The 19,552-nt window shown below is 40.9% G+C and overlaps 1 protein-coding gene across 1 annotated transcript; it reads right to left on the reverse strand.

Annotated features, from left to right (window-relative positions):
* Nucleotides 1-1,998: 1,998 nt before the first annotated feature.
* Nucleotides 1,999-19,077, reverse strand: LOC139479775 (salivary peroxidase/catechol oxidase-like). Its single transcript, XM_071262647.1, has 13 exons — nucleotides 19,013-19,077; nucleotides 16,057-16,138; nucleotides 14,842-14,963; nucleotides 13,483-13,647; nucleotides 10,534-10,591; nucleotides 10,046-10,134; nucleotides 9,651-9,758; nucleotides 8,869-8,961; nucleotides 7,713-8,180; nucleotides 5,691-5,889; nucleotides 5,074-5,243; nucleotides 3,551-3,650; nucleotides 1,999-2,121 (listed from the first exon to the last, which is right to left on the reverse strand). Exons 1-13 carry the CDS (start codon nucleotides 19,068-19,070, stop codon nucleotides 2,055-2,057), a joined length of 1,779 nt encoding a protein of 592 aa, XP_071118748.1. The 5' UTR covers nucleotides 19,071-19,077; the 3' UTR covers nucleotides 1,999-2,054.
* Between the last annotated feature and the right edge of the window lie 475 nt (nucleotides 19,078-19,552).

Here is a 19,552-nt window from a genome sequence, read left to right on the forward strand (position 1 = left end):
ATTTTTGCGACTGGGTTCCGTCTTAGCGCAAACGGGCATACCTAAAAAAATATTATACAGAACCGTTACCTAAATCAAGGTTACACGAGGGTATATATTTCAGATTCAATTTAATGCACATCGGGACGTGCGGAATTATACAGTATGGTTGAACACATTTAACTGTCTTGGGTATATTTTTATTATTTCTGAGGGATTATTTGACAAAGAACTCGAAATCATACGCGCATTCTGATTGGTTTGTCGTATTTTCGCACATAACATTCATCGATAGGGGGACGAGTCGTCGTGCAGGTTACGGAAAGGGACGAGTGGTGACGAATGCATCACACAAAGAATCATGTCAGACAATAGATCCCACCACTCTCGCTCTTCCCTCAATCGCTTATATTTACCAATCATAATGGGACAGCGTGGTTTAATTAACGTTGAGGCTCCTAATGATAAAATTGTTTTGAGCACTTTTGTCTGATGATCCTCTTGTGAAGCATGTCAAGACCCATGATGAAAACAAGGCATTTCACAGTTTTCGCTAAGGATGTGGGACATAATCTCAATGTCAGTGTTGATTTTGTTGATGGTTCTGTATTGCTGGACGGTACAGAAATGAGTAACAACCAAGCGAAGTGCCATATCAAGTCGGCCCAGACTCAAGGAGAGGCTATTTGAAGGACCACTGCATCGAGTTTATGTGCAGTGTGCCGAGAAGTTCAGCAACCATGCTGAGTGATTCGTTTGGATGAAGTCGACTGGCCTGCTCAGGATCAGTCACTTCCCACTCGAAACCGTCAATGTGTGATTTTGCTTCAAAATGTAAATTTGAAATGTAGATTATGTAATGAATTTAATGAGACTGTCCAACACACTGTCAGTGGATGTCCAGCTTTGGTTAAAATACAGTATCTTAAGCGGCATGATTGAGTGGCTCGATCATTTTATTACCGTCTTCGCCATCCATGTGGTTTTGACACAGAGGTCCATCCATGGTACGAATATGTAGAGGGCGTCATGGCAAATGATAAATAAAAAATTCTTTGGAAGAGACCCGTTTAAAGCCTCAGACCTATCCAGGCCACCAAACCTGATCTTGTCCTTTTTGATAAATCCAATGAAATCATTTATATTATTGAATTTTCGGTCCCTTTTGACAATAATGTGATTGACGAGATTCAGGAGAAACATTGCAAATATGCAAACCTTGCTCTCGAAATATCACGCTTGCATCCCAAGTACCAAGTTGTCCGACTCTCCATTGTTCTCGGAGCCTTAGGTTTGGTACCTCCCAATCCCAATGTTGACAGACATTGGGAGAGTACCCGGAATACATCCCTTCTGACAATCTGGGTAATGCAGAAGGCTCCAGTGTTGGGGAGTCTTCACATTCTCCGAAAAGTCCTGGGTGGGTTTGACTTGGCATAGCTTCCTGGGAGAAGTCCCATTCGCTGTCTGGGCTGCGTGTAGAGGGGGCAAGGGGGGTCCTGACCTCTGCCAGGATCACCCAAACCCTCTTTGTTGCTTTTTGAAATTTTAATCTGTAATCATATATACAAGAGTCTGAATGAATGTCACTGGAAGTAACGTTAGAAAAGAAAAATTTTAAATCCGGATTTGAAAGACAGGAGAGTTGGTTTTGATTTCAGTGTGAGAGGGAGAGAATTCCACAAACAAGCGACAGCAACCCGGGAAAATCTGGATCCAAAAATCTTTAACTTCGATGTTGGTACTTGCAAACCTCACATGAATAGGAATAGTGAGAGTAGTCAATTCTAGTTTGCTAAAATACCATATTGCTGTAACACAACTTGATACAATATAAGCAATATATTCCTATTAAAGCGAACGACGTGTTTTATCCTTACATTTTTTATAAGTAATACATCTGAAATCAACAATAGAAAGTTTGGGTTTCGTAAAGAGGTGATGTTCGAAATAGGTTGATATTGGCCTCGTGGTCCGTTTTTCTAAGGCATAGTGAAGAAAAGTTTATTTCGGGCAGTGAACTGTTTTATTTCATGAGAGTTCGACATGCTTGACGGTAGACACATCTCCATGGCTTACTCCACCCACTTGGAGAGATCAATATCATCAAGGCTGTGGCAGGAGACCTCGTCGTTAGATCCTCTGCAATGTAAACGTTATCATTTTGAATTCTGGTATGAGACACGAAGTCACATTCTTTATGTTCCGCAATTTCCCTAGGTTTCGCAAGTCCGTTGGACTCTGGAACGGTGGTCGCAACCTTTACTTATGGACTTCGTGATAACAAGATTTAACTGTTATGTTATAGGTCATATCCTGTTCTTTTTTATGTCGATTTAGTTCGGATGTGCCACATTTTTTAAAGAGCTAATCTAATAAACAAATGCACACACACCGTGTATCTTTGAAGGTCTCTGAAAATGCTGATTTAACACACTGATTATCAAGACCTTGGATATATTTATTGCTTAAATCATCAGTAGATAATATCCGGGCACGTTAAAGTATGTGTATCCAGTCAGGAACGAAGGTCTCTATTGCATGGGTATAATAAAAGTGACAAAACCCCTTCAATAATCATAAGAAATCACTGCTAAAAGCAGGTGGGTTGTGTGGTGATGGTGTCGATAGGCGGTAAAGCAATGTCCCGTCATGCGTGGGTATCCCTGTTGGAGGTAGACTATAAGCCAATGTATTCAAGCCGATAGCAATCTTCTTGCAACAAAACACTCGTTGTTCTTCGATAAACTATTTCAAGAACGTGTTGGGGCGCCTTACATTTGTAACAGGCTGTTTTGAGATAGATGTATTCAATAAAAATACGTGGGTGCAGCATGCCCTGTGAAGCATAACCAATATAGTAAAGTACGGTTATAACGAACTCAAAGTGACTACGAACTTTAGTTCGTTATAACCGTAGTTCGTTATAAGCACATATACAGCATAACTACAGCAAGTAGTCGGGACCAAAAAGTAAGTTCGTTATATCCGTCAGTTCGTTATAAGCGTGTTCGTTATAACCGTAGTTTACTGTACAGTACACTTACTTGGTAAACCGTTTACGTTGCGTTTGAGTTACAAGTACCCATTTTGTGTTGTACTCTATGTTCTATGTTCCCATGTTTGTTCCGTTGAAGATTTGACTTGCCTTTGCATGTGTTTGTGACAGATGCCACCAGTAGGGCAGGATACACCCACCTTTTCCTGAACACCTGGTATCTTCACTATTTGAATTTGATCATTAACACATGAATCATACAATGGACTCGTATTTCTTATGATTATGGAACTTGTTTTGCCGCATTTATTTGCATATTGCCTATTGCAGACACATATTTTACAGATCGCAAATTAGGTCTGATCATACAACCCAGACTTATGTCATTTCAGATACAGATTAGCCCTATATTCCTTCATGTTCGTTAGAGTAACAGACGATTACACAGTAATCGTGTTGGCAATATGTTAATATGTATGTAACATTTAAGTTAAAGTCTTTCATATGTTGATTAAAGTAGACTAGTGGAGTAATGATGCACATACTTATGTGAGAACGATAAACCAATCTTACGAGCTCGGGATTTTGAAGGCGTCCTTTTGGATAGTGGCAATGCCCGCGTTAACACAGATGACCCGAGCAAAGTTCACCTTGCGGATCTCCGCCAGTTGCTCTGAAAAAAACATTAGGCATAAATATGCAGTTGTTGAAGGAACAGTATGGATACTTGAGAATTGGTTAGACTTCTAAAATAACAGGTAATGTCTGGTTCGCTGTAAATTCACCAGTATCATCAGCTAGAACTTATGAATGAATGTTCGACTTAATAGTCATTATATCCCAGAGAGACATATTGGCATTGGACTATCATGTTCTGAAAACGACATTGTCAAAGAAACAATGTTCATCAGACAATTTCATCCAGCACAATTATGCAAGCTTTGTACAAATACTTGAAGTTCTGTTCCTCAGCAACTTGGGGCTACATGTGAAAAGAAAATGTATAACTGACACATCACTTCTCTAAATGTATCAGTTACATGGTAGAACAGTGACAATTTCATTCAGCACAATTATGCAAGCTTTATACAAATACTTGAAGTCCTGTTCCTCAGCAACTTGGGGCTATGTGTGAAAAGAAAATGTATAACTGACACATCATTTCTCTTAAAGTATCAATTAAATGGTAGAACAGTGACAATTTCATCCAGCACAATTATGCAAGTTTTATACAAATACTTGAAGTTCCGTTCCTCAGCAACTTGGGGCTACGTGTGAAAAGAAAATGTATAACCTACACATCACTTCTCTGAAAGTATCAGTTACATGGTAGAACAGTGAAGGGGAGATAATTCAACTACAAATCAATTAACTGGATCAATGATAGCCTCCTAAATAGACCTTTGAGTTGTATAAAACACACAACCATTTCAAATCGCAGCAGCTCTATCAAAAGGTGATTCTGTGAATTGTGTCTTAGCAATTATCAATCCGGATATCGTGGTGTGGCGCACTATGAATGTTTTTCGCACATTGTACAAATGATAAAACTCGAACCCGGTTCTTCGGCGTGACAATCTAACACTTGATCTACTTGGCTATTCAATCGCCCTAAAAGGATAATAATATGAAGCATATAGGAATTTGTAAGGTGGCAACACACCCTTACATGAGTTACGTTAAATGTTTGACAATTCGGCAACAAATGTTGTCGCATTTATGATTGTATTAAAGACCACCTCCGTCGCATAGAGGATTGAGCGTCCCCCAGAGAGCGGAATGTCGGCAGCATCATTCCAAAGGATGTTAAAAGATGGTATTTGTTGTTTTCCTGCTCGGCATGAGAGGACAAAACAAGGTCGGCTCGGAGTCAGTATACTGTGTGTGAGTGAGTACACTGCGGCATGGTATCTCAGTGGGCTGGCACTATTAAACCTTCATCAATCCTGACTAGTGCAAGGAGCCACACACACTCACGCACACATATACATGCATATAAGAGCAATAATCTTGAAGGCGATGTTAAATCCCGTCACCTCACCTCACCGCACCTCACCTTATCAAACCTCACCTCACCTCACCTCACCTCACCTTACCTGTAGTAAAGCCAATAGTTGTGTTAGTGGTCTCGTGCCAGAATCGATCCCCGAACCGAATGTCACTGTACTGCTGACCCATTATGTAGGCAAACGTGGGTCCGACAAGTCCCCCTGATACGTGCTCCTCCTTGATGGCCCCAACATAGAGGTCGGCGTCATCGGTGCTCCTAAAACATAGCATCAGTTTCAGCCCCTGAACGTAAAAAAAAACCCGTTGCGCTTCCGGCTAGAATAGATCCCCAGCAACCTATACTTGTCGTAAGAGCCGACTAAATGGATCGGGTGGTCAGGCTTGGACATTTCGGTTGTACACTGACCCGACGGCGTGAAACGTTGCTCATAGTATCAACCACTGTGTTTTCTGGACCAAACTCGATTATTGACAGGCCGCGGTCTTACAGCTGTTACGTTAAATGATAAACAATGTAAAATCTGGGTCTATTTGCGTTGATTCATACGAACCTTTGCTATTTGAAGGCCATTAATTATCTTTCTCTTCAGAGATGACGCCACGATATAAAATACCTATAGGTCAATTGGTATTTAACATTTTAATTACATGGACCCAACAACCTTAATGTAATACATTCTGAACGCTTGAACAGAACACTCACGTGTAAAGTGAATTGCCGCATGAAAGATCAGCTGCGGTCGGAGTAGGCAAGTTTTTATCGATCGCAAATTGTACAGCCTTCGCCTGGAACTCAGCATAAGGAGGTAGGCCATGGTCCCGACCTCGCTGTATGTTAAATGAGATCAAGTCTCGTGCATCGCCTGGTTTCTTGACGTTCTCCAGCAGATGATCCGTCAAACCTGGCAAACAGGAGTTGGTAGTTTACTTTAAAAAAAAGACGGACTCCGTGGTCTAATGGTAGAGCGTCCACCCGGAGAGCGGAAGGTCCGGGGTTCAATCCCCGGTCGCGTCATACGAAAAAGATGGTACTTGTTGTTACCCTGTCTGGCGCTCGGCATTAATGGGCTAAAACAAGGACTGGTCGGCACGGAGTCAGTATACTGTGTCGGTATTCATGTTAAACTGCGGCATGGTATCTCAGTGGGCTAGCACTATAAATCGACATCAGTCCAGACTAATACAAGCAGCCACACACACATACACGTGCATGCACGTCGCTAATTAAGTGCAATGATAGTGTTAAACCCCATTTCACCTCACCTTACTTTCATAAAAGTGACAAGCCAATTCCTTATTCATAAGCAATCGTTGCTAAAAGCAGAGTCTATTGTGCAATTCCGACTATATCACGATCATGTGTTTTTTCAATCACTATCAAATAGGGATGACACCAGGCGTTCGTAAAAAACGAACGTATTCTGCCCCACCGATGGAATCAATTCACAAATACATGCAAAGATAAATATAGAAATGCGTGCCAAGAAACCTTTTGAAATCCTCACTAGAGCCTTGAATGTCTTAACCCTGGTCAAAGAACTTTAGAACAAGAATCGTATAACGAGCGTGCTAAAAGCTGGACATGTTGGACGACTCGACATAAAGGGTAAGTTGGCTACTGGAAAGTTTAAGTCATCCTTCTTGTCGTACAGTTTTGTGGATATTTTTTGTCACTGATACACTGGTATCATATATGTTTAGCTCTTTACTTTTAGGTGGGTGACGAGTGGAATGGAATTTGAAATGGAGACAAGGCCTGGAACTTCAGGAGTATTGCTCAACACAAAGGGAAAGAGAAAACTACCATATGCCACACATAACAATCCAATGTAAACTGAAATAATGGGGGAAAAGTTGAGACATTTTTGGTTGAAAATTCCTGCTACATTCAAAGTGGTTCGTATTCGCTAGATACGCTTGGGTTTAAATGATTTGCATAACCAAACAATGCTTCCACGGGGACTAGTACCGACACTGTCATGTAGATGGTTACAGACGAGTCACTTTCTAAAACCCGCTTACTAGCAGCCTTTCTGGAGCCACTATTTTAAATATTGTTGTTTGTTGTTTAACGCCACACTCAGCAATATTCCAGCCATTTGACGGCGGTCTGTAACTATTGGATCAGACAGTCCAGTGATTGACATCATGAGCATCGATCCACGCAATTGCGATACGATAATATGTATCAACCAAGTCAGCGAGCCTGACCACGTCTAGCCTAGCCCGTTAGTCGCCTCTTACAAGCATAGTCGCCTTTTACGGCAAGCATGGGTTGCTGAACTCCTATTCTACCCTAGATCTTCACGGGTCGACAAGAACATGTGGACCGCTTATCTTTGATAGTGTTATCAATTCAAAACTCAGATCCGACAGACTTGGTGTCATGAACTGATAGATATTCAAATGAGGTCATATTGCAGGAACTACTTTAAATGAGCTCCCTATATAGATCCTTGTCCATCAAACTAGAGCCTAACGTTTAGTGGGGCTTCTGATGTGTAAATATTTCTGTAAAAACATAAAATTCGAAATAGTGGGACTGAAAATATTGAGACCTTGACAATTTACCAACACTAGCAGTGTTTTCATACGCGACTTCCGGTATTGCTTCTGTAAGTCAGAGGGTCAGTCGCAGCTTCAAGACACACACTCGTTTTCTTAGAAAGGAGGTACCAAACATAATTAGGGACCAATAACACAGTACGAGTTTCTTCACACCTACCCAGAGGGAACTTGTCGTCAGTTTTCTGGTTCTGGGCGTCAAGTAGACCCTCAAGGACTTCCTTGAATCCATCAGTGACATACGAAGGGTCCATTATCATGTCCTCGACGTTGGTGTCCACATCATCGCCCGTCATTCTATACTTGGCGCGAATCTGTGAGTGGCCAAATCTGTTAGCTGCAGTGCCAAAGCTGTTGATCAATCCTGGGTTAACTGTATCAGCATAGGAATATGTAGCTCCGAGGTTGAAAGCGTCGAAGTAGGTTTGCCCAAGCACCTTCACAAGCCAGTCGTTATAGGTGATGCGCTGAAGGGAGGCGATGACGATCTTGCGAGCTTCCTGGAAGAGCCTCTCGTCGTTCCAGTTGGCGTTCTCGGCTGCAAGACCGACTGCAAGTCTGTTGTGTTCCCGCACCCACAATGTATGCATGGCAGCTAGACCCGGGAAGGAGTTGGCTCGAAAGTCGCCTGAAAGATGTGTGTGGGAGTGATTGAGATAATAACGTCTTTCGTCAATACAACAACGTGGCCATTGTTCTGAATAAAGGTAAAATAACCGACTTGGACCCGTGTATCACATCTGACAGCTTATTTGGAAGACCTAGAGACGCCTGGGTGTAACAATGCATGATCTACATGAACGAACAACTTATGCTACAACTTGTGGTGTAGATGAGTGACTGTTGTTTTACGCCGACTTCAGCCATAATTCAGCTATATCTAGGGGGCCTGTTTATACGCGAATCTTCACCAGGTGAGTGAGTATGGTTTTATGCCGCTTTTAGCAATATTCAAGCAACATCACAGCGGTGGCCTCGTTTTAAACTTTGTACCCATGTGGGGAATCTAACCGGGGCCTTCGGCATAACGAGCGGACGTTTTGACCACTAAGCTACCCCACCGCCCCTTTGCCAGGCGAACCAGAGGTTGATAGCACGAGCAAGAACCACGTCGTCGGGCACGAGGATCACCATTGATGTCAAGTAGGAGGTAATTGAAACCTATTGAGCCCATGCTAATAGGGTGTTCAGACATATTACCAATGTATACTGAGCATGATACAACTATCCTTATCCAACAGATATGTTATAAAATTAACCCTTTTATACCTAAGAATTTTTTAATCATACATTATGGACGTTTTCATGTTTTTTACCAGCATTCAGACAGCTGTAGCCGGGTCTCTTGGCGCAGGTCATGGTGTCAGAGGGGGGTAGGTTGTCGCTCCCAGCGGCGGTGGCCATCAACCCTGATCACACATAACGATGGTTTCAATGTCTTTATATAAATATAAATATACATGCAAATATATAAACTGACGAATGAATTATGAATTGTGCTGTGTAGAATGATTCCTCCATTGACATCAGTAACATATTAATTCAAAGATGTCAATTGTCGTGTCTATGTAATGGAGTAGAACTTTAATTACCATATGTTACCTACTACCCACAAAATGGCAAAGCTTTGCACAATGTGGGAGTACCATTAATAAAGTGGCAGAAAAGTGTCACAACTTTGGAAAATATACTGTATTCGTCCATATCTTTGAAATTCCGGACCGAAGAAAAATATTTAGACAAAAGTTATTTTCCAGTAATGCCATGATATTAACTGTACAGAAAATACTCCAGCAATGAGTGTTCTTCGGAGACGTTTGAAAGTGTGCTTTGAACAGTAATTGAGGTATATCACAGATTTCAAGCATCTCCCCGCAGTGCCTCAGGCAATCGGGTACCTCAGCATCTAAATTCTGTGGCGGTATACATATACTTATATATGTATACACTAGGCGAACTGCACATAGATTGAGAGAAAGAGAGAGAGAGACAGACAGACAGACAGAGGGAGAGTGAAAGAGGAGGGGCGAGCAGGGGTAAGGCCCAGAGAGAGAGGTGGTTGCAGAAATTCCCCGTTATTATTACAGACGTCACTTACCTCCTGATTTCGTCCTCAGTTGGTCGTTCTCCTCCACTGAACCCCCGTAGACGGTATTGCCGTCAATGTAGGACGTGAGCATGTTCATCTGCTCCCTGTGGTCCGTGGCTGCAAAGTGAATGAGTGAGTAAGTTACTGTTATTTTACGCCAATAATTCAGGTACATCACGGAAACCAAAATGTCATACTTTCACATATGGTGTAGCATATGGATAGGACTGTTTCTTTTTTTTTTTTTTTTTTTTTTTTTTTAGGACTGTTTCATTGCGGTCTGTTTCGGCAGCCATACGGTGCAGTCATTATGACTCATTGACAAGGTAATATAACCACAGCAGATGGACATGTGCTTCTGTGCAACAGTATGATCAAACGATATATAAACAGGTTATATTTACATAGTGTGGAGGGTTCAGATCGGGTGAATGGTATGCAGTCGTTAAAGTGGCGGTCACCGGACGGTATGGCGATTGGGAAGCACGTTCCACTAAAAGTAGAAATAAATATTTATAAATGAAATATTTGAGAGGAATTTTAAAAGCGCACTGACCAATACAAAGGCGTGTTAGTTGATTCAGTATCTGATTTGAAACACATATTGTGTGTGATATCAATATTCTTGACAACGTGGCGTTGCCCATCCTTGAGAACTGTATTCATAGAAAACCTTGCAGGAGTTGTTAATTAGAATAACGTAATGTGTGGCATAATGTTCCCTTAAAAAATGCGTCACATAGATTATCGTTTAAATTACGATTTCATTTTAAACAGTGAGTTGTTCTCACAAAATACGCTAAGTATTACAGGATGGCTCCTGTGTAATGTATATATAGTGCTCATATAGTGCTGGCACAATAATTTCTATATTTATCCAAAGTTGTCTCACTCTGTGTCAATGTCCGGGTGTTTACCGTCAGCACCGATGCCGGAGCAGCAATTCTTTGCTGAAAACATGGACAATAGTATGGTTTATGTGAAACCTTAGAAAAGAAATTCATTCTTATTAACTAAATCATATATTCATATAAGGAAGCTGTTTTATGATGCTATAATATTAGGAGTACAGAAAATACTCGTATCTCTAGCAATGGGGACGAATCTGGGATTCAAAGCTTTGGTCAGCGGATCCTGGTACGGCCAAGGGACACGGCTCCACGTAGTGACTTTGGCCACTGCGTAGCTAAGCATCTATATTTTGTGTTGGTATGCTATTAGTTATGGTGTCTTTAGTTGCCGTATACGGTGTCATATGAGGTTACCAGAAGCCGGTCCCATTACGTTGCTGCTGACTTAATATGACTCCGGGTACGGCAACTAAAGACACCGTAACGAATTTAATGTGCCGAAAATTTACACTACATTGTATGTGGTATCTTTATCGCATGTCATGTCAAAATAAAAACATGACTCTTACAGCCGGTGCAAATGACAGGACCATGTACACAACATATGTTTTCCATACAACGCTTAAATGTAACACAGACGTTAACAATGGAAAAGTGTACTTAACGTCTAAACAGGTAATACAGCTAAAATGGATAGACTTATCATTACATTGTCCACATGGTATAAGAAATCTGCAGCCCTCTGTAGCTTGATAGGAGCTCAATTTTCCCTAACAACGGACAGCTATCTATTCTCACTCCGGCGCAGTGGTGACTCAGCATAACGCTACTGCCACGGGCTAATTTGTATATCACGTGCCCGGACTTGTCTCCTGTTTGTAAACAAACGCGCTTTTTCAGAAATCAGTATAGAACTGACTAATGCAAGTATTTGGGGCGCTTAACATATTGTTTTGCATAATTATATAGATATGATACTACAACTGCGACAGTGAATTTCATGACAATATATATTAATACATCAAAGTGACCATATCGCTAGCTCTCCGTTGGGCTTAGTTGACAGCACGTGGAGCCGTACAACCAATGTAAACAAAGTACATTTTTACGTATTTGCATACTTTCTCAATGAACCGTAACCGTTCTTTGACATTGTTTATGAAAATGTGTAGACTTGTCAAACATGAAACGGATGAAAAGCATATGCAATATCTTGAATGGACTGTGAAAGATGTGACGAATCGTCACATGGCGCTGGCCTGTGGCAGAGGTACTATGCTGGCTGGCTGCCGACCGCATGGAACTCTGGGTAGGAGAGTGGAAAATCCTGGTACAGAAATTCGTCATTCGACACTGTTTTGTGTTTAAATATCCATTCTATTACTATGTGACGTCATTGACGTCACGTTTCCTGTTTGTGACGTCACCCCATTATTGTTCTATGACGTTGCTATTTGTAAATCAGTATCCTCCGCTGTGAGTTTTTTCTCCATAATTCTTATTAATAAAGTCACGAACGCGGTTTCTTTAAAACAATAATGACTTTGCACATCACAAGTAATTATATTTAAACACAAAACAGTGTCGAATGACGAATTTCTGTACCAGGATTTTCCACTCTCCTACCCAGAGTTCCATGCGGTCGGCAGCCAGCTAGCATAGTACCTCTGCCACAGGCCAGCGCCATGTGACGATTCGTCACATCTTTCACAGTCCATTCAAGATATTGCATATGCTTTTCATCCGTTTCATGTTTGACAAGTCTACACATTTTCATAAACAAATGTCAAAGAATGGTTAACTTTCATTGAGAAAGTATGCAAATACGTAAAAATCTACTTGTTTTTGCGTAGTTATCTTATGTTTACATTGGTTGTACGGCTCCACGCGCTGTCATCGAAGCCCAACGGAGAGCTAGCGACACGATCACTTTGATGCATAAATACATATTGTCATGCAACTCACTGTCGCAGTTGTAGTAGCATATCTATATAGTTATGCAAAACAATATGTAAAGCGCCCCCAAATACTTGCATTAGTCTGTTCTATACTGATTTCTGAAAAAGCGCGTTTGTTTACAAACAAGAGAAAAGTCCGGTCACGTGATATGCAAATTAGCCTGTGGCAGTGGTGTTATGCTGAGTCACCACTGCGACGGAGTGTGAGGATTTTCATGTGAAATATGTGAGGTGGGTGAGATTGACCAATCAGAAAGCAGAACAACTATGATCCCTTATTATGCCTCAAAGTGAGATTGACCAATCGGAGAGCAGAACTACTGACCCCACATGAGCCCGTACACAGTGAAAATCAAAGATGGCTGACACTGACCTTATATGAGACCGAATACCGTCAATAACAGACATCTTGGGTTTTCCAACACCCGCCTCACATATTTCACATGGAAATGCTGGTACCGAAATTCGTTTTTTGACACTGTTTTGCGTTTTACTATCATTAATTGTGATATGCAAAGACATTAATCTGTTTTTATATCACATTAGTTACTTTATTCATAAAGATTATAGTTAAAATTTTCAACAAGGTTTTGCCTCGAAGGTTTGAAGAGTGGTCTCACTTTGACATCCGTAATGGCTGTCAAACGCTTCGTTAGTAGCGCCGATGAGGAAATCTCTGATAAAAGGCAAAATGTGTGATATGGATACCACAAAGGGGAAACTTTTCGGTATGATAAATTCGTTATGGTGTCTTTAGTTGCCGTATACGGTGTCATATTAGTTTAGCAGAAGAATATAACACCGTCTACGGCAACTAAAGACACCATAACTAATAATATATCGTCAGTAAAAAAGTCCAAGGATGGCTGTTACTGACGGCAGACGGTCTCATATAAGGTCAGTAACAACCACCTTGGATTTTTATTTAAAACGGTACATGGGCTTATAGTAGTTCTGCTTTCTGATTGGTCAATCTCACTTTGAGACATAATAGACCACTCCAATACATGAAGAAGAAAGGTAAGTTATTACTTTTAAACCTGGGCGTCCCCACGTAGTCGTGAGCCATGAACTGTCCCCACTGCATGACCAGCGCGTTGATGCTGGGCTCCAGTGTACTGTCACTGTCGACGGAGAAACAACCCGTACTGACCGCCCGAGGACTTGGCAGGCCATCGAAACGAGGGGTACCTTTACCTGAAATCATAAACAAGATTCTCTTGGGACAGATTTCGTGTTTCTGTGTGATCCATGGGGTGGAATGTCCCGTCCCCACTCACTCACTCACTCACTCACGGACGCTCGCGCCCAGTCACCCACCCACCCACTCACTCACTCACTCACTCCCACGCACGGACGCTCGCGCCCAGTCACTCACTCATGTGTAAGATAATATTAAACTTTATTATCCTAAGGAAAATCCTTAATGCACAGTTGATTAACACTAAACTAGGAATAGAATAAGAAAAATGGCATTTTATGTACATAATGAAATAGGACATATGGTAAAAACATGAAGAAAATTGGACACGATCACCGGACACGATCATTTCCGTGCAAGAAATGGTATTGAAAATTACAGCAATGGGATTCTTGAATGAAAGGAAAGTATTTCTCTCTGTTTGTGTGTGTATGTATGTGTGTCTGTGTGTGTATGTGTCTCTGTGTGTGTATCTCTTTGTATGAGGTCCGTGTCTCTTTGTGTGTGTATGTGTGTGTCAATGTCTGTGTGTGTGTATCTCTCAGTATGTGTGTGTCTATGTCTCTGTGTGTGTATCTCTGTGTATGTGTGAGTCTATGTCTCTGTGTGTGTATCTGTGTGCATCTATGTCTGTGTGTGTGTCTCTGTGTGTATCTCTTTGTATGTGTGCCCGTCTCTTTGTGTGTGTGTGTATCTGTGTCTGTGTGTGTCTATGTCTGTGTGTGTGTCTGCGTATGTATGTTTGTGTGTGTCTATGTCTGTGTGTGTGTGTGTGTCTGTGTATGTCTGTGTGTGTGTGTGTATCTGTGCAGGTGTGTCTGTATCTATGTATGTGTGTTTATGTCTGTGTTTCTGTGTGTGTATCTGTGTATGTGTGTCTTTGCCTATTTGTGTGTATGTGTATGTGCCTGTTTGTGTATATCTGTGAATGTGTGAATGTGCCTAAGCGTGAGTTTGTATATGTGTGTGCCTGTGTGTGTATCTCTATGTATGTGTGTCTGTGCCTATGCGTGAGTGTGTGTGCCTGTGTGTGTATCTCTATGTATGTGTGCCTATGCGTGTGTGTATATGTGTGTTCATGTGTGTGTATACCTGTGTGTGTGTATCTGTGCCTATGTGTGTGTGTATGTAATAACGGTACGTGAAAATACACGTGTACATAGTGTATGGTTCCCCGGTGAAGAGCATACCGTCATCATAGTCTGGGGCGATGAGTCTCCTCATGTCCTGTAGAGGCGCTCCCCATCCAGGGTTGTTCAGGTTGTTGCAGATTCCACTCAATGGGCGGATGGTGAAGTCGTCCACGCAGGCGCTAGAATCGTAATTAATTGTATCATTCGCTGGTATAATTTCAGAAATGTAATAACCACCAGACCTATCAACAGGTGTAAAGGAAAACATGAAAGAGCTGATGCCTCAGAACTGTTCCTATTTGTGTGTATGTAAGAACAGAATGCAAACATGATGTAAAGGGGCCGTCACACCATGACGTTCTGGTCAACGTTCTCTGAACATTTCAATCGTTCAATTTTTGAGCGTTCTAGAATGAGGATGACACATCTGGCGTGTGATTAACGTGTGCCTAACGCATGACTAGCGTGTGTCTAACGCACGAGAAGCGTGTAACAGCGACCAAGTAAGATACCCCTGAAAACCATTAGCGTGTGCTAACGTGCCACTGGCGCGCGACGAACGATTTGTCAACGTTAGACGAGCGTGTTGAGCGTGTGACGAACGTGTGAATAACGACAGAATAGCGTCTGCGTGCGCTGCGTGCGCTAGGGGACCGTTCAGCGGTCGTTGACAGGTCGCCAGTGAGTCGTTCAATGCAAAGCAAACGATTAGTAACAACCAAGTAACGCTAGAGTAACGACTGACTAGCGATAGCCGAACGCGTGCAACGCTCGGCGAACGTTAGTAAAACGTTCCACGAACGTTCTTAAACGTTCTTCAGCGTTTAAAATTAAACGTTGAAGAACGCTGGTCTCAGTGACAACTTTTGTGCATGTTCAAAACTTTTTTTCCGGACCATCGTTCTCCGCCGATTCCCGGCGATCACCGACGTTCACTAGCGTTCACACAACGCTCTTCTTGCGCTATCCCAGCGACCATGGGCGACTACCAATGTTTCCTCAAACGTCATAGAACGCTGAGCAGAACGTCATGGTGTGACGGCCCCAAAAGCGGGAGCTTTAAGGACCTACATTCACGAATCTCCTGTGAATACACGACATGTTTGTGAAACGAGTGAGCATAATTGTCATGAGAGAAAATCGACATCACTGTAGCCAAATGGAAAAGTTCTGCAAAAGTATTAATATATTCCCTTTAAACACCACATAGCAGTTAATGATATAGTTGTATATTTTGCATTAAAACCATTGCTACAAAAACAAGGTATGTACCTGACTCTGGAGCTCAGAAGCCCACGCTCCCGTGCTATGATGTCTTTCCGTTTGGATCCAACGTGCCAAACACGATTGTAAGCTGTAAGAGATCGTGAAAATACGTTGAAGCAGTAGAAAATGAATATATTTGGTTTAATTCACCAGTAATCAAATATTTTTAATTCCTCTTGACTTCATTCTGAAGTGGACTTAAAGTTCATTGACAAAACATTGAATAATATCACGAATACACGTATATATATTGCAGGTGTCTCATCTATAAAAAAAAAGTCTGGAAGTTAATTTAAGGTACCGACGTTTACTTCAATATCTGAAAAACTATTGGACCTACTCCAGTCGAAGTTGGTATGAGATTATTAAACAGTCATGCATAACTGGATATTACATTTAAAGACAATCGGTGCATGAATAAAAAATCTGTCTATTTAGCTATCATTATATTTCATCAACAACCAAACCTGTTCGTCACGGGTGGAACGAGCATTCATTGTAACAGCCATCGGCATAATGCTACCCCTGCGTCACAGGGCCATATGACACAGTCAACTCGAAAGCGTGCACGGGAATCACGCACGCACGAATACGGTGTTAGTATTAGATTTCATGATGTCTCAGCGCAAGCATCTTTCCGCTGATGCGAAAGGTTTCGTTATTAAAATATTTGAATACTTTAAGGCTGAAAGTTAAAGACGTTCGCCCTTCTTTGACATTTCAAAGTACATGAAAAGAACAATTCATGCGTTACAGCTTCCCAAAACATCCGTAGTTAAGATTTTGAACTCTCATAAAAACACATGCTCCCCGGCACATCCCTTAGGGGGCATCTCAAAACAGGACAGGAAATTAAAGTTAGGGACGTGATTCGGCGGTTAACACGAAAAAATGAATTTATTTCAACACGAAAACTAAAACAAGTTCTCCTTACAGAGCATGACTTAGATATTTTCAAATGGACCATTTGTAAACTCCTTTCCAAATTTGGATATCAGTACAAAAAGCCGAAAGGGTCGAATCATCTACGAAAATATTAAAATATTCGAAACCACAAAGCAATGATTTGTCCAAATGAATAATTACGTATGATATATTACACCTAATAACATGATGTATGCAATATAATAACGTGGAATTGAATGAATGCCAAGAGTGGGTGGAGGACGAACTAAGGGAGCTGTGTGTGTTGGGTTGTTGGTAAGGTAGTTTTGATTTTAATAAAAAAAAAAAAATTATTTTTTTTGGGGGGGGAGTGATTAAATGCGACTAATTAGTCCTGTTTTAATTAGGTATATGCCAAAGGCTTTGAATTTTTCTAATTTATTTTGTGGATTTAGGATTGATTCTAGTGTAAGTGCGGTTTTAAGATTTAGGGTGGTCTGTAGTGTTGTTCGGTGTGTTTGGTAGTGTGTGCAGTGAATGAGTACGTGTTCTGGTGTTTCATGTTGTCTGCAATGTGGGCAGTTTCCTGTTGTGTGTAGATTAGATATTTTACGGTGATTATCTAGTTTGGTGTGGCCTGTTTGTAGTTTAGTAATTATTCTGTCGATTTTTTTGGATGTGTGTAGTATTTTTGGTTTAGTTAGGTTTTATTTTAGTACTTTCCTGATTTGGCTATTTGAGTTTTGGTATATATTTTGCCATTTTTTGTTGATTTTTTGTTTAGTGACACTTTTGATTTCTGATTTTGAGCTGGGTAAGTTTAAGCTTTTTTCTGGGAGTTTAAGGGCTGCTTTATCTGCGTTTTCATTTCCAAAGATTCCTACGAGGGCGGGGATCCAAATGAACTCTATTTGTTTACCTGACTTAGTTAAGTTGTTTGAGCTTTTGAGTATTTGATTTATTAGTTTGGGGCGGTTTTTTGTGTTTTTATTTTTGAGGGCTTGTAGTCCACTGAGGGAGTAGGTTAGGATGGGGATATTTTGGTGTTTTTTGGATTGCTTATTGTGTAGTGCTGAGGCTGAGTGATATACAGAGTATGGTTGACAAGTTTATATACAGGTAGAAGGCAATGTTTATACAGTAGAGTAGATATCAGATGTAGATATACTTGATAGGCGAAGTCTGTTATGTACACAAGAGGGTAGTCAAGACATTAACGGCGAAGTCAGTAACATAAACGAAAGAGTGAAGTCAGTAATATAAACAACAGGATTATGACTGATTTGGGTCTTTGATGAGTTGATGGTACGCCGCGGATATATGTAATAGCCTTGGTCATGGTTGATCGACGTTTGGAGTCTTTTGATGTTGATGGCTTTGTAGTTTTCTGAGTTTTAAGTCTTTGAGGTTGGTGGTGAGGGCTTTGACTTTATCCCACTGAATGCTGTTGTTTGGGTTGTCACGGATATGGTCTTATAGAGCTAAAATTGGGATCATAAAGTCTAATTACAGCGTTTTGTCTCGCGTAAAATATGGTATTTGTTGTTACCCTGCCGGGTACGCGACATCGGCTAGCACTATGAAACTGACATGAAAAGATCAGGATACATCTTAATACTTGTCAAAAGTGCAGTTTTCCAATATTGGTTGTGAAATGTCCTGAGATGTGAAAGAAGGGTGGGCGAACCGGTTAGAGTAATAGCTAGAACATTATTTCTGAGATCATAGCTGCAAATAATCAATAGATAATGATACTTTCCGTAAATGTGATAGACCGCGGAAGTAGTGAGTACGTGTATACCAATTTAATACATGGCCGGCTTAAAGTACAGTAAACTACGGTTATAACGAACTCATGGAGACTACTAATTTTAGTACGTTATAACCGTAGTTCGTTATAAGCATATATATTGCACAACTACACCAAACAAGTAAGTTCGTTTTATCCGTCAGTTCGTTATAAGCGTATTCGCTATAACCGTAGTTTAATGTACACATAAAGGAGGCGAAGTCTTTTAGTTCATTACAATACACACTTGCAATTTGTTAACTTTTAAAGACAAACAAAAGTACTTACGTCCACCACCAGCAGCGGCAGAGACAACGCACAAACAGATGAACGTTGAAGGCAACATATTGTAAGATGGCTTCAGCGACTGAAAATGGCACATGGGTATTGGTATTTATAGTCATTTATAGAGACGATCAAGGTGGCAATAAAGAGATAATGCTCCCTATTGTGTTATTGTAGTTTATTTATTTCAGTAAACCTCCATATTTGATGTTGAAAATGGATACGTTTGATTTTAGAATAATAAAGAAAACGCATTTCATATTTTAATCATTTCACCTTATCATTATTTGCAGTGTAAATTCAAAATGAAGAATACAAATCAAAGAGGACAAACTATATGATATTATATCACTCGTTCCACTTGATATGTTTAACGGTGAATATATATTTATACATGAAATGTGAAATGTTTTGACATACAATATGAACATTGTCCGCCACGTGAGCAGATAAACCGTTCGAAAACCTTTACATGTTGGAAAAGAGAAAAAAGCGGAACCTTCAAAACAGTTCGCTGTTAAGGGCAACTTTGACACGTTCCTT

This window comes from Haliotis cracherodii, unplaced genomic scaffold (genome assembly GCF_022045235.1).
Source record: "Haliotis cracherodii isolate W230 unplaced genomic scaffold, xgHalCrac1.p SCAF_4, whole genome shotgun sequence".
Lineage (NCBI taxonomy): Eukaryota > Metazoa > Mollusca > Gastropoda > Lepetellida > Haliotidae > Haliotis > Haliotis cracherodii.

Bases quoted from the DNA above. Each gene is read 5' to 3' on its own strand.
- LOC139479775 (XM_071262647.1), bottom strand. From the start codon at position 19,070: ATGTTGCCTTCAACGTTCATCTGTTTGTGCGTTGTCTCTGCCGCTGCT. The intron at 8,962-9,650 runs GTAAGTGACGTC...ATGTGTGATCAG, and splicing joins ACTGAGGACGAAATCAGGAG to GGTTGATGGCCACCGCCGCT. The intron at 5,890-7,712 runs GTAGGTGTGAAG...CCTGTTTGCCAG, and splicing joins TGACGACAAGTTCCCTCTGG to GTTTGACGGATCATCTGCTG.